This window comes from Dichotomopilus funicola (assembly GCF_033296635.1).
Source record: "Dichotomopilus funicola strain CBS 141.50 unplaced genomic scaffold C8A04scaffold_25, whole genome shotgun sequence".
Lineage (NCBI taxonomy): Eukaryota > Fungi > Ascomycota > Sordariomycetes > Sordariales > Chaetomiaceae > Dichotomopilus > Dichotomopilus funicola.
The window spans coordinates 368,507-381,929 of NW_026944046.1; the positions used below are offsets into that span (position 1 = coordinate 368,507).

General features: G+C 57.2%; 5 protein-coding genes across 5 annotated transcripts in view; 3 read left to right on the forward strand and 2 right to left on the reverse strand.

Moving 5' to 3' along the window:
• Positions 1 to 303: 303 nt before the first annotated feature.
• Positions 304 to 2,457, forward strand: C8A04DRAFT_11583 (uncharacterized protein; the record flags this gene model as incomplete). The annotated part of the gene is made up of 4 exons (XM_062777025.1): positions 304 to 1,093; positions 1,215 to 1,231; positions 1,321 to 2,020; positions 2,126 to 2,457. The coding sequence occupies 4 exons, from the start codon at positions 304 to 306 to the stop codon at positions 2,455 to 2,457; spliced, it is 1,839 nt and encodes a 612-aa protein (XP_062637710.1).
• A 775-nt stretch (positions 2,458 to 3,232) lies between these two features.
• Positions 3,233 to 4,735, forward strand: C8A04DRAFT_36793 (uncharacterized protein; the record flags this gene model as incomplete). The annotated part of the gene is made up of 2 exons (XM_062783648.1): positions 3,233 to 3,893; positions 3,993 to 4,735. The coding sequence occupies 2 exons, from the start codon at positions 3,233 to 3,235 to the stop codon at positions 4,733 to 4,735; spliced, it is 1,404 nt and encodes a 467-aa protein (XP_062637711.1).
• Positions 4,736 to 4,972: 237 nt separating this feature from the next.
• Positions 4,973 to 6,763, reverse strand: C8A04DRAFT_36794 (uncharacterized protein; the record flags this gene model as incomplete). Its single annotated transcript, XM_062783649.1, has 2 exons — positions 4,973 to 6,026; positions 6,291 to 6,763. 2 exons carry the CDS (start codon positions 6,761 to 6,763, stop codon positions 4,973 to 4,975), a joined length of 1,527 nt encoding a protein of 508 aa, XP_062637712.1.
• Positions 6,764 to 8,259: 1,496 nt separating this feature from the next.
• C8A04DRAFT_36795 (putative serine racemase) lies at positions 8,260 to 9,526 on the forward strand (the record flags this gene model as incomplete). The annotated part of the gene is made up of 2 exons (XM_062783650.1): positions 8,260 to 8,611; positions 8,754 to 9,526. The coding sequence occupies 2 exons, from the start codon at positions 8,260 to 8,262 to the stop codon at positions 9,524 to 9,526; spliced, it is 1,125 nt and encodes a 374-aa protein (XP_062637713.1).
• Positions 9,527 to 9,852: 326 nt separating this feature from the next.
• C8A04DRAFT_36796 (6-phosphogluconate dehydrogenase) overlaps positions 9,853 to 13,423 on the reverse strand; it is a gene marked incomplete at both ends in the record, with an annotated part of 3,632 nt that continues 61 nt past the window's right edge. Inside the window, 6 exons of the mRNA XM_062783651.1 lie at positions 9,853 to 9,880; positions 9,955 to 10,622; positions 10,692 to 10,970; positions 11,046 to 11,075; positions 12,885 to 13,162; positions 13,231 to 13,330. Coding sequence (XP_062637714.1) covers positions 9,853 to 9,880; positions 9,955 to 10,622; positions 10,692 to 10,970; positions 11,046 to 11,075; positions 12,885 to 13,162; positions 13,231 to 13,330 — 1,383 coding nt within the window. The remainder of the gene's footprint in view (positions 9,881 to 9,954; positions 10,623 to 10,691; positions 10,971 to 11,045; positions 11,076 to 12,884; positions 13,163 to 13,230; positions 13,331 to 13,423) is intronic.

A 13,423-nucleotide genomic window follows, 5' to 3' on the forward strand; every position in this document is an offset into this window, starting at 1 on the left:
GAGGTCTGCTGCTGTGATTGGAGGATGGGGTGTGGGGTGGTATGTGGTGGGGCAGATAAACGATATCGTAACTTTTTTTTGGTCGTCAACTCCAAAGCGAAACTCAAAAAGTGTCGAGACTTTGAATCTCGATCTGGAATCACGTTCCTGCCGTTGAAGAATTGCCCACTCTTTTGACACGATGTGTTGACTTTAACAATAGCTTGATTCCTTCCACGGAATTTCTACAATTGGACCGGCAATACATTTGCCAATTTTATGTACATTCATCCCGTCTCGAGCCCCGCCATAGAAACCACCACAATGAGCCTCTCCCTCGTCTACCGGGCCTCAACCCGCTCCCTCCCCCTCTCCCTCCTAACCCCCCCAACAACCCGACACGCCTCCCGCTCCGCCATCCACCGCGGCCTAATCCGCTCCCACCGCGCCACCCAACGAGCCGAAGCCCCCGACCCGCGCCGCGCCGAAATCGACCAGCTCTACAAAGCCAGCCGCGTCGGCGCCGTCGACGCAGACGGCAACAAACTGACCTACCGCCAACGACATGAAAACCGCGCCGCGCTGGAAGCGATGCGTCCGCAATTCAAGATCCGCCGCGGGAAGAAGGATATAACGGACTACCCGGACGTGGCCCGGCCCAAGTCCCGCGCGGCAAGGTTCATGGATCCGGGGGATAAGTTTGGGAAGAGGAGTTTGGTGTATAAGATGAAAATGGCGGCGGAGAAGGCGAGGCGGGGGGGTGGTGGCGGGATAGAGGATGTGTTGGCGGATGAGGTATTTGGGACGACGGGGACACGGCCGGACAGGGATCGACAGCTGTTGACGACGAGGAGGCAGGATAAGAGGGGGGGAAGGGCGCGGAGGGGGAGGGGTCGACGGGAGAGTGATGAGGGGCCGTTGAATGTGGCGGATGTGGTGGCCGAGTTGTCGAGGCCGATTGGGGGGGCACGCGCGCAGGTGCAGTCGACGCCGGCGGTGAATAGGGGATCTGAGGATAGGGGAGTTCAGGGTCGGGACCGGGGTCTGGCTCGGAAGGATACGGATGATTTGGGGTCTGTTCGGCGGAGAGACAGGCCGGCTCCGGAGAGACCGAGTCGTGATGGTTTCCGTGCAGGCGGGTTTACCAGAAGTGACGGGTTGACCAGTCAAAGGGACGGCTTTATCAAAGCGAGAGACCGCGACAACACCCCCGACGACACCCCCCCTAAACCCAGAAACACGCCCGACTCCCGTCCACCTCGCGAAACACCCCTTGAACCCGGAAAACCCAACCCCCAAACCTCACCCTCGGCGCGGTTCGTCAAATCCGGCTTCCACGAGACCGTGTCCATCCCCTACACCACCGCAGCCTCCCAGTTCCTCTACGGCCGCTCCGTCGTTGAAGCTGCCCTACGCGCATCCCGCCGCAAACTCTACCGACTCTACATCTACGACGGCGCCAACCGCGAAAACACCACCAGCAACACGCTCATGGCCCGCCTCGCCAAGAAACGCGGCGTGCCCGTCGAAATCGTCAAAGAAGGCGGTCTCCGCCTCTTCGACAAACTCTCCCAATCCCGCCCCCACAACGGCTTCATCCTCGAAGCCTCCCCCTTACCACGACCCTTGCTAACCGCCCTCGGCCCCATCCCCCCCGACTACACCACCAACCCGCGCATCCCCCTCGAACTCGGCCACCAATCCGCCGAAGACGCCGAGATCAACGGCACTCCCACCACCCTTCCGGCACCACCTTCCCCAGGCCACAAACCGCTCGTCATCGTCCTCGACAAGGTGCTCGACCCAGGCAACCTTGGCGCGATTTTGCGCACCGTCAGCTTCATGGGCGCCACCGCAGTAGGCATCACAAAGAAACACTCGGCCAGTCTGACGGCCGTAGCCCTGAAGGCATCCGCCGGCGCGGCTGAATCACTCGCCCTGTTCTCAGTCAACTCCCTCCCCGATTTCATCACACTATCCCGCGCCAACGGCTGGTCAGTCTACGCAGCCGTAGCCGGCGTCACCGGCTCTCTCCCGTCCGGTTTCTCTTTCGACCAAGACACCGACACCGACGAACGCAACCCCTCAACAACCTCCCCCTCCACGGACCCATTCTCCCCCATCGTCTCCTCCCCCCCACCTCCAGTCATTAAACAACGCCGCCAAATAACCCCCCGCGACATCGAAGACGCCGACCCCCTCCGGCACGAGCCCTGCATGCTCGTCATCGGCAACGAAGGTGACGGGCTGGAGCGGTTGATTGTGAAAAAGGGGGATTACGAGCTGAGTATACCGAACTTGGCTGCGCCGGGGAGTGGGGTGGATAGCTTGAATGTGAATGTTGCGGCGGCGTTGCTGTGTTCGGCGTTTTTGAGGGGGGTGAATAAGGAGTTGGAGGAGATGGGAGGTGTTTTGCAGAGGGGGGTTGTGGGAGGAGGAGGAGGAGGGGGAGGGAAGGTTGCGCAGGCTTTGTGGTAGGCCCGTATTAGATGTGTGTACATTATGGTAGGCGGGATGTGTACTGGTGTATGATAGGTGGGTGTATGATAGGGATAGACGAGGAAAAGAAGGGGAGAAAAGCATGTTAGACGGCGTTGTCTTGATTGTAACGAATATGAGCATGAGGTACATGATAGATGGGACGTCGCTTGTAGTCTCAGTAGAACGAGCCATTACAACGAGCAATGGAATTATACATACAAATTGTCTTGTACTGAGGGAATTCGAGTAAGCCGGTGTTGGATCTCAGTTTTCCAACCCACTGGCAAGATTCGCCGTTCGGGTTTCCAAACTGACACCGATAGTCGACCATGCACACCACCACTGTTTACTTTTATTTATCTCCTGTTTTACTTCCGAACACACCAGACTATTATCCTAAAATTCGTCATGTGTTGTGTGTACGGTACGTACCTTACAGGGACCAATCGACTTACCGGACTTGGCTAGACCCCAACAGGGCCCCACTTCCCCTGACCATTGGCGGCCCGCCCCGATTGTTTTCATCGTCTGTGCAACCAAAGTCAACAATCCACTTCGACCTCTCGACGTCCACTTGTCTCGACATCACCCTCGTTTCGACAGCCACCACAAAGCGACATTTCTGCCGTCAACACTCTTTCGAATTCGGACCGATACCGACATGTCATTCCGGTAGCCAGTACAAAAATAAAGCTTACAAAAATAAATAAACATTCCCCGAAATCCGAGAAAAAAAAAAGGAAAAAAAGAACAGCCGACGACCCAACCCAACATGCGCCCAGCCTCCCTCTGGCTGCTGCTCGCAGCGCAAGCCAAAGCCCACGAGCGCCGCCATGAACCAACAGCCGTCCGCAAGATGCCCGCCGACCAGGGCGCCAAGTTCCACCACGAGTACTGCGCCTTCGACGACAGTCCCAGTCCCCAGCAGATGCCCCAAGGGTTATTCGCGTCCGAACCAATACCAAACCCACCACCACCGCCAGCCGCCCTCGCAGCCCGCAGCACCCACGACACCGACGACGCCCGCCGGCTGTGGGCGAATTCCTCTGCCGAACTCGCCGTGCGGGCTCCTTTTGGAGTCTTGTTCGGCTCGGACGAACCCCCCCAACAAAACGACCACGAAAAAAGGGAGGAAAACGACTGGAACATCCTCCGCCGCGCGGCCTCGGCCCTCTCCCAGCTCAACCAGCGCCAATGGGCCTGTCCCAGCGGCACCACCAGCTGTGCAGCCATCGGCTTCCCCCACAGCTGCTGCGGGCGCGACGAGACGTGCATGGCGGTGGACGATACTGGACTAGGACCTGTGGGTTGTTGTCCCGCGGGTGCTACGTGCAGTGGGGGGATTTCGGGGTGCGCGGGGGGGAGTACGGCGTGTGATAGTCAGGTTGGTGGGGGGTGTTGTATACCCGGGTGGGTTTGTCAGGGTGTGGGGTGTACGTTTTCTCTCTCTTTTCTTATGCTCCCCTCACCATCCAATTCTCCAGCTCCCAACTGTTCAACTCTTTAACAGAATGACTACTAACTCCCTCCAGGCGTCCAACCCGCACCCTCCCCACCACCAGCCCCAACAACCCTCACCACAACCTCCACAAGCATCATCTCCGCCCCCCAAGGCACCCCCTCCACCATCCTCGTCACAGTCATCATAACCATCACCCCCTCCTCCACCTCCGCCCCGCACCCCATAACCTCCACCATCACCCACACCACCACCGCTTCCCCTTCCCATTCCCCCTCCTCCTCCCAATCCCAGGAATCCTCCTCCTCAAGTGGAGAAGCAGGCGCCCCCTGGCGACCAACCTCTTCCGCTGCGCAACCGACAAACCCAGCTTACTGCCCAACTGGGTTTTATCCGTGTTTGGCACGTGCAGGAGGCGGGTGCTGCCAGACAGGACGGGATTGTGCGACGGCTTCGTGTCCGGCGCCGGGGCCGATGACGACTATCGTGGGAGGGAATGGGAACGGGGTGACTGTTGTTGTGCCTGTGCCTGAGGGAGGGGGTCAGGAGACTGGAGGGGCGTGTGCGAACGGGTGGTTTTTGTGTGGGAGTGATCAGGATCATAATCAGGGGGGTGGGGAGAGTGACAGAGGGTGTTGTCCGCAGGGGTATGAATGTGGGACGGCGAGTTGTTTTGCGCGGCCTACGGAGAAGGGGGTGCCGTCGGCTAGTGTGGCTAAGGGGGTGCCGGGCAATTCGGGAGGTGGGAGGGTTAGGGTTAGGGTTGGGGTTGTTATCAAGTTGGGGATTATCATCGGGTTAGGGTTGGCCTTGTGATGGCTGCGATGAGCATTGTGATGAGGTTGTGATGTTGGGTGGGATTTAGGGGATTGATGTTGTTCTGCACAGCGGATGATGATGACGGTAATGTGAGCATGGCATGGCATGGCATGGCGTTTGGTGCATTTAGAGGTCAAAGAGCAGACTAATTTCACTCTCAATTTGTCAATTTGTCAATACAATCTGTCCAATACACCCAACTTCTATCCGACTTAGTCCTTACAACATCAGACCCTAATTCTTGACCCCCCGCTCCTCACAAAACTTACGCACCTCCTTCCTTAACATCTCCCTCTGCCTCCCAACCAAGTCCATAATCCCCTCCACCTCCGCCCCCAGCACATCCTTCCCCTCCGTCCTCTCACCATCCTCCCCCCCAACCATGCTCCCCCCGGCCAACTCATACACCCTCACCATCTCCTCCATAACCGCCGCCAACTGATTCGGCAACCACGTCACAATCGGACTACCCCCCGTAGCCGTCGGGTGACTCGTCCGCTTCAAAATATACTCCCGTGCAAAACACCAATGCCGCCAGCGGAACTCCCGCACCTGGTCCAACACCTGGATCCACAGCGCCCTACTCTTCCTCCCTTCTTCCTCATCCCCATTACCATTGGAAACATCCCAAACCCACCCCTTCAACCCCGCCTCCCCCCCCGCTTCCCTAACCCACTCCAAAAACCCCCTATGCTCCCCCGGCCGATAACTCCTGAAATCCCTCAAAATCTCCGTCAGCGGCGTCTCCGGCATAGGGATCGCCAACAGATTATCCACCAGCGGCACAATCGAATCGTTCGCGCCGCTTTCACCCCGGAAGGAGACAGGCTTCTCGCCGAATTCGGTTACACCGCGGTAGATGACACCATGTGGGAACATGGACTGCGAGGTGATGCCGAAGATGAAGGTGCGGAAGGAGGTGTATTCGGTGGGGCGCGAGCGCGACCACATGGTTTCCATTGTGCTGTTGATTTTGCGGAGGGCGGTGAGGACTTGGTCTAGCGAGCTGTTGAGCTTCTCCTTGTCACTCTCCTTCCCCTGGGACAACTGTTGGGCCTGAGCAGCGTGGATACACCCCACGGCGCCGGCGACGAGAGGGCCGGTGTGCTTGACCATGTCGATGTGGACGAGGACGAAGCCGGCTTCGGAGGAAGAAGGGTCGAGGCCGCGTTCGAAGGCGCGGATGAGGCGGACGTTGGAGGGGGCTAGGCCCAGGGAGGGGTCGACCAGGCGGTAGTTGTAGAGGGCGTAGGACCCGGCGTATTCCATGAAGGGTTTGAAGCCGCAGCTAGGTGTATGTTAGTATGAGTGTGAATGATGAGAGTACGAAGAAGAGACGAGTGTGAATAAGAGATGGGCATGAATAAGAGATGTATGTGAATAAGAGATGGGTGTGAATAAGAGATGGGTGTGAATAAGAGATGGGGGTAGGTAGGTAAGTAAGGAGTAAGGGGTCAGGTAAAGGGGTAAAGAAGGGTTAGGGTTGAGTGAGAAGATATCGTGAAGACATGGAAGTCAGAGAGGACAGGACATAAAGGGAAAAAGAACATACAGCTCCGCACACCGTGCAATAGGCCTCGCCACACAAGCCGGCAGCACCTCCCTGCCCAACCCATACTCCTCCCCCCTCACAAACCTCTCATGACACGGCTCCAACAAATACGCCGACGCCAGGAAAGAATAATCCCGATACAGCGCATTCATCAACGGCAAGTTCCCCTTATACTTCTCCACGGCCTCCGTCAAATCCGGCAGTTCCCCGCCATCCACCACGGCGCCCAGTTTCCCGCCCTTCTCGTCGCTACCCTCCGCCGGCGGAGCCAGCAGACCGGGCTCGCCGGAAAGCGTCTGCACCGGCATGCGCTGGAGGATGGACTCGAGCGGGGCGAATTCGGCGGGGAGGGTCACGATGGGGTCGGCGCGGGGGAGGAAGCCGCGGGTGGTGGTGACCATGAAGGCGGGGAGGGTGGTGTCGGTGGGACGGGGGTCGGTGAGGACGGTGAAGGGGGTGCTGAGGGAGCCCATGGTGATATGCGTAGAGAGTATGTATCAAGAAAGGGGGAGATGGTGTAAAAGTGTGAAGGGTTTGTTGGGTGTTGGTGGTTGTGGTGGTGGTGTGTGTATATGTGTGTGTGTATCTGTACAAGGTGTTGTGTTGGGTGGTGATGATAAGACTTGAAGATATTGTAAGTAAACAGTAGTGGTGTTGACAAGACTGAGTAACCAAGTGTCAGAATTCTGCGGCCTTCACTCTTCAGATGCTCTGATCGAGTGAATGCTCTGAGTAAAGGTGTGATGGTGAAAAGTTCAAATCCAAAACCTCCCCAGGAGGCCAAGTTGTGCGCCTATATAGACCGTGGCCGGAATGCATTCCGGCCTCTGGGCAAGCCGTCACGATGCCCTGGCCCGTCCACAATTTCCGTCGCGCCGCCAGGAATTTCTGTTTGTCATGGCTCGACAGCCCCATGACCCATCTGGTGATTTCCACATCATCTCAGCCGGCCTTTTCCATCTCATCCGGCCTTCCATCTCGGATCCGGGCTGTTGTCGAGTCGGTGACGAGATGGTGTTTCGCATACTTAACCCTGACGTGCACAGCTAACCCTGGCTTTCATTTCGTCGACGGCGATTACCGCAGACGGAATATGTCGAGTGGTCGGACTCTCAAATATCGAACCCCTTTTTGTACCATCTCGAAGTTCGTCGCCGTCAATATCCCGTCTAACACCGCATGTCGTTCGGCTGTCGTTCAACTATCGTGCAACTGCCGTGCTCACCCTCCCCTGATCACGGAGAACCAAGATAAGACAACGAACCAGCAAACAAGAGATTCGTAGTATGTAATGGAAATCCAGGCTCCATCCTCCACCGCCAGGACCCGCTCTTCTCCGGCCTTAACCGGCCTCGACCCCATCAAACTAACCCACCGGCGTCGCAGATGGTCCATGCAGCGACGAAACGGCCGGACAAATTCCGGCCGTTACTTTCGGAGCCCCACGTGCGCCGGGGGAAAAACGGAGAATACGGGGCAAAATACGGTCCACCGTCTGAGACACGGAGCGTCACGTGCTTCCGTGTCGGGGTGTACAGCGTTGCACAACGGAGCTCGCGGCCGTTGGAAATTTAAATGCAAAGAGTTAAGGTCAGTTCCTTCTAACTTTTCTTCTCCATGGAATGACTTCAAAAATGAACAAAAAGAACCACATGGAACCTTCCAATGATCCGTCATCACAGTTTCACTGAGCTTTATCTCGGTGTAGGATGGAGCAAACACCTTTCCGTTACCGGCTCGCCGGCCTTACCCCTCGTACCCCTCTACCAAACTCCTCCACTCATACGAAATACGGTACGTAGCTTGGCTCTTGGCCGGATAACGCACCTGGGCCATATTCGTGATCTATAAAAACGACCGATTACAACACCAACCATAACTACTGTAGAGCTTATAATTTTCCCACCCTTTCCTGTCTTTCTATCAAAAAATAACAATCCACCCTCACCCACACACCTCGAAACTCAAAATGTCCGACCTCTCAACAACCCCCCCCCTCACCTACGCCTCCGTCCAAGCCGCCCACGAACTCATCAAGCCCTACATCCACGAGACCCCCGTGCTCACCAGCACCTATCTCAACACCCTCGCCTCCACCCCGCGCACCACCGAAGAGGTATTCGGCAAAGACGAAGCAGCCAAGCAACCCGACTACCAACCCGCGAAACCCGTCCTGCGCTTCTGGTTCAAGTGCGAAAATTTCCAGAAAATCGGCGCTTTCAAGGCCCGTGGCGCGTTCCATGCTATTGAAAGGTTGAAGAGGGAGCCCGGGTGGGAAGAGGGGGGTGGTCGCGAAAGGGGGGTTGTTACGCATAGTTCTGGTTTGTCTTTCTCCTCCCTACTCACTCACCCTCATTAACCCTCATCATCACTATCACCATCACCATCCCTACCCACACCTCCAACACACACACTCACCCCCCAACCCTCTTCATACCCACCTACTAACAAGAAAATATAAAGGCAACCACGCCCAAGCCCTAGCCCTCGCCGCCCTCACCTCTCAAATCCCAGCGCACATCATCATGCCGTCCACCGCCTCCCCTCTCAAAATAGCCGCCACCCGCTCCTACGGCGCCAACCTGACCTTCTCCGGCCCCCTAGCCAGCGAACGCGAAGCCACAGCCGCCGCCGTCCAGGCTGAGACGGGTGCACGCATGGTCCCGCCGTTTGATCACCCGGATATTATTCTGGGACAGGGCACGGCGGGGTTGGAGTTGCGGGGGCAGGTTGTTGCTCGTAACGGGGGGAAGGGGTTGGATGCTGTTATTACGCCTTGTGGAGGGGGTGGTCTACTCTCCGGCACAGCACTCGCGTGCTCCTCGGAGGGGGGGCCGTTAGTCTTCGGTGCGGAACCGTCGGATACGGGGGCGGATGATGCGCGGCGGGGGTTTTTGAAGGGGGAGCGGGTTACTAGTGTGGCGACTACTACTATTGCTGATGGGTTGCGGACGCATGTGGGTGCGATTCCGTGGTCGGTAATTTATGAGCGGAGGTTGGTGAGGGGGATTTATGCGGTGAGTGATGAGGAGATTCGGAGGACGATGAGGTTGGTTTATGAGAGGTTGAAGGTGGTTGTTGAGCCGAGTGCGGTGGTGGGGTTGGCGGTGGCGTTGTGGAATGAGGAGTTTAGGAAGTTGGTGGAGGAGCAAGGGGGGGAGAAGGGGTGGGATTTGGGGGTGATATTTTCGGGGGGGAATGTTAGTTTGGAGATGTTGGGGGAGTTGATTGCGTAGATGGACATGGACGAATATAGATGGAAAGGGGGGAGAGAGAACAGAGACGGACAGACAGACAGACAAGACAGACAAGACAGACAAGACAGACAAGACAGACAAGACAGGCAAGACAAACATAGCACATCATCATTCAGTATATGTACAGTTTTCGTCAGCGAACCCATCCCGAAATCAGCGCGCGCGAACCAGCAAAGCAAAAGGCTTTTGTTTTGATTCCCAGCCAAGGTATCCCCCCCGTATGAGTAAGAGAGCATATGTGTATCATAATGTTCCCTTTTTTACCAGCCTAACAGACACCACCTTGTTCAGTATCCGACACCATCTTACTTTTGGTTCTCGGGGCGGAGCGAGCTGGAAACACACCGTTAGCATATGTACAAGCACGACAAACACCACGGGATAGGATAAAGTAGAGAGAAACTCACCGAACAGACTTGCCGGCGCGCCAGATCTCGAGGTTGCGGATCTCCTCCATCTCGGCCTCGTAGCGCTGGCGGTAATCCGGCTGCGAGTTGTACTCGAGCGAGCGCTTGGTCTCCTCGCCGGTCTTGACCGAGTCGTACAGCTGGTTGAACACAGGCTTCAGCGCATCCTTGAAGCGCGGGGTCCAGTCGATGGCGCCGCGGCGGGCGGTGGTCGAGCACGCCTCAAACATCCAGTCCATGCCGTTGGCGCCGATCAGCGGGTACAGCGACTGGGTGGCCTCCTCGACGGTCTCGTTGAAGGCCTCGCTGGGGCTGTGGCCGTTCTCGCGCAGCACCTCGTACTGCGCCAGGAACATGCCGTGGATGCCGCCCATCAGGCACCCGCGCTCGCCGTACAGGTCCGAGTACACCTCCTTCTCGAACGTCGTCTCGTACAGGTATCCGGAGCCGATCGCCACGCCCAGCGCGATCGCCTTCTCCTTGGCCTTGCCCGTCACGTCCTGGTAGACGGCGAATGACGAGTTGATGCCGCGGCCCTCGCGGAAGAGAGAGCGCACCGTCCGCCCGGAGCCCTTGGGGGCGCACAGGATCACGTCCACGTCGGTTGGGACCTCGACCTTGGTCAGGTCCTTGAACACGGGCGAGAAGCCGTGCGAGAAGTAGAGGGTCTACCCTTCTGTTAACATCCAACCACCCTTAAAACTAGGATTTAGACAAAAGAGAGAGAAAAAACCCACCTTGCCCTTAGTAATCTGCGGCTTCAGCGCAGGCCAAGTCTCGCTCTGAGCAGCGTCACTGAGCAGGTTCATGACGATGGTGCCGCGGGAGATGGCATCGTCGACCTCGAACAGGTTCTTGCCGGGCACCCAGCCGTCCTGGATGGCGTCCTGCCACGACTTGCCGTCCTTGCGCACGCCGATGATGACGTTGAGGCCGTTGTCGCGCAGGTTGAGGCCCTGCCCGTGGCCCTGCGAGCCGTAGCCGATGAGCGCGAGGGTGTCGTTCTTGAAGTACTCCTGTAGACCGGTCGTTAGTAACCCTTTCCGGTTCTCTAGCTAGTTACTAGAGGGTAGGTATCGATTGTGACTCACCAGGAGCTTCTCTTGCGGCCAGTCGGCACGCTCTGTATGTACCCAATTTCGTCAGCTAGCCATTCCATTCCCACTCCCAAATAAACTCAAAAGCACCCAATTGACCCTCACCAGCCCTCTCAATCCCAAAAAGAAACAGAAAGAAAACTCACCATATACCTCCTCCTTCGAGCCAGCAAAGTCCATAGTCTTGACACCACGAGTCTGCTGCTGCCGAGCGGGGACCGCAGCACCGTTACCGGCAGCCACGCGGGTCGCCGCTACAGCAGTCGCACGCACAGCACCAGCAGCGGCAACAAAGGTGCGCTGCTGCACAGCCGGCGATGACGACGAGGCCAATTGGCGCGCCAGAGGGCGCAGAGCCTTGGAGAAGCTGCGGGAAGCCATTGTGATGTGATGTGTGGTTTGGAATGTGGTTTGTGAGGTGGAAGGAGGAAAAAGACGGGACGGAGCGGGGGGGGATTGGGAAACCTGAAGGAGGGGTGGAATTCAGGCCCGACCTCGTGGGAAATCTTTAAAAAGGTCTAAAAAGACAACAAAACAACAACAACAGCGTTAAGATCGAGAGAGGAGGAAGGACGGGACGGGACAACGAGGGCCGAAGATCGGTTTTATTTATGAGCTCAGAAGAGGGATCACAGTCACACACACACTAAACACACCGCAACCGCAACCGCATTCGCAACAGATGTCTCCAAACCGTTCGCTGCTCGCTCCGCTCCACGGCCCAAATCCACATGGCATCGGAGCAGCGTCGAGTCAGAAATTTTTGAATTTTGGCTGGCTTGCCCGTGCAAACGTGCAAAGCTCACCCCGACTTCGGCGTGCGAACTTCCAGCAAGGTGGATTTGTGGGATGGAGCCCTGATCGTTTATGTGGCTTCCTATTGGTCCAACTTTAATCCGGGGCGGCTTGAATGCCAGGGATGCAACTTGCAACCCGGGCCCAGCCGGGCTTCCATGAACGAAACAGTCAACCCGGACAATTTGGGAAACCCTGGAGAAATCTCCCGATGGAGTCTCCCCCTCCCCACGTCCCCCCACCGGAGAGACGCCGGACCGGGACCCTGGAGGGACAAGGGAAACCGGGCCAAGCGTCCCGCCGACCGGAGCCGGCGTGGGTTACCAACTTGCCGAGGATGGCTGACGGAGGTGTTGACTCACCTAGTGATGCTGTCGAGACCTACGCTGATTTCTAAAGTAGCTCTAACTAGGTAGGTGAATTCTGGGCACAGCCTTCAAGGTCCCCAGGGTCTTTCTATGCAGGGTCTTGAACCCCATTTACGCCGAGCAACAACCGTAACACAAGAGTCACATCCATCCTGCACCAATACATCACGCAGATCTCCGTTCAACCAGAACCCATCATCAGTCATATCTCAATTCGGTTTATCGTGTAGGTTATCATCAAGCCCCGAAGGTCCTATGCCCAGGTATGGCTATGCCATGCCGTCTCCAGCCCACATGCTCAGGTATCATTCTCCCCATTCCGGGTGGCCAACTCTTAATGTCTCTGGTGGGCAAAACCACTGCTCTAGGGATCAGGTGTCCCGGATGAAGCTGGTCATGCCGCGCCCAGGATAAGAGATGCCAACACCCTCTCATCCACCGATCCCAGCCCCTTGTGCTATTCTGCCCTAGTGCTCCCAGGGTGCCATAGTCGACTGCCACATATCTACACCAACACCCTCTGATACGACTCCCCCCGCACCGTCCCACCCGCCATAGCCGCCTTCACATTCCGCTTAAACACATCCCGATTCGCCCGCAAGTCCTCCGCGGCCTCCTTGTTAAGCGGGTCACTAGCGTTCGGCTCCAGGAACAAAAACTGCAACCCCACAATAACAGCATTGAGGTTGAGCACAGGCTTCCAGTCCTCGCGCAGGATGTTCAAGCATACTTTGCCCTCGAGGTCGATGTTGGGGTGGTAGATCTTTTCGCGGCAGAGCACCTTGGGCGGCTCGTGCGGGAAGGAGGGGGTGATGTTGAAGGTGAAGCTGAATCGGCCGCCTTTGTACATGCCCTCGTCGGGCTCGATGAAGAGGGTGAAGGCCAGGATGTTGTCGGCGTCGGGGAAGTCGGTGGACATTGTGCTGCCTAGGGAGAGCTCGGAGAGGTCTGGGGGTGTTAGTGTGAGATGGAGCCTAGATGATGGGGGGCAAAGGAGGAGGTGTCTAGCGACGTACCTTTTTGCACTCGTAATTGCGCTGCCGTGACCTTCTTCTTCTTGGGAGCCGCTGCTGACGCACCCTCGGCGGCGTTCTCAGCCTTCTGCTGCTCCTTCTTCTATTTGGCTGTCAGCAACCTCATCCATCCACAGACTTGGTACCTCAGTCAAGGCCCCCAAGGCAACCAAACCCCCCCCCCCCCCCCCCCCAC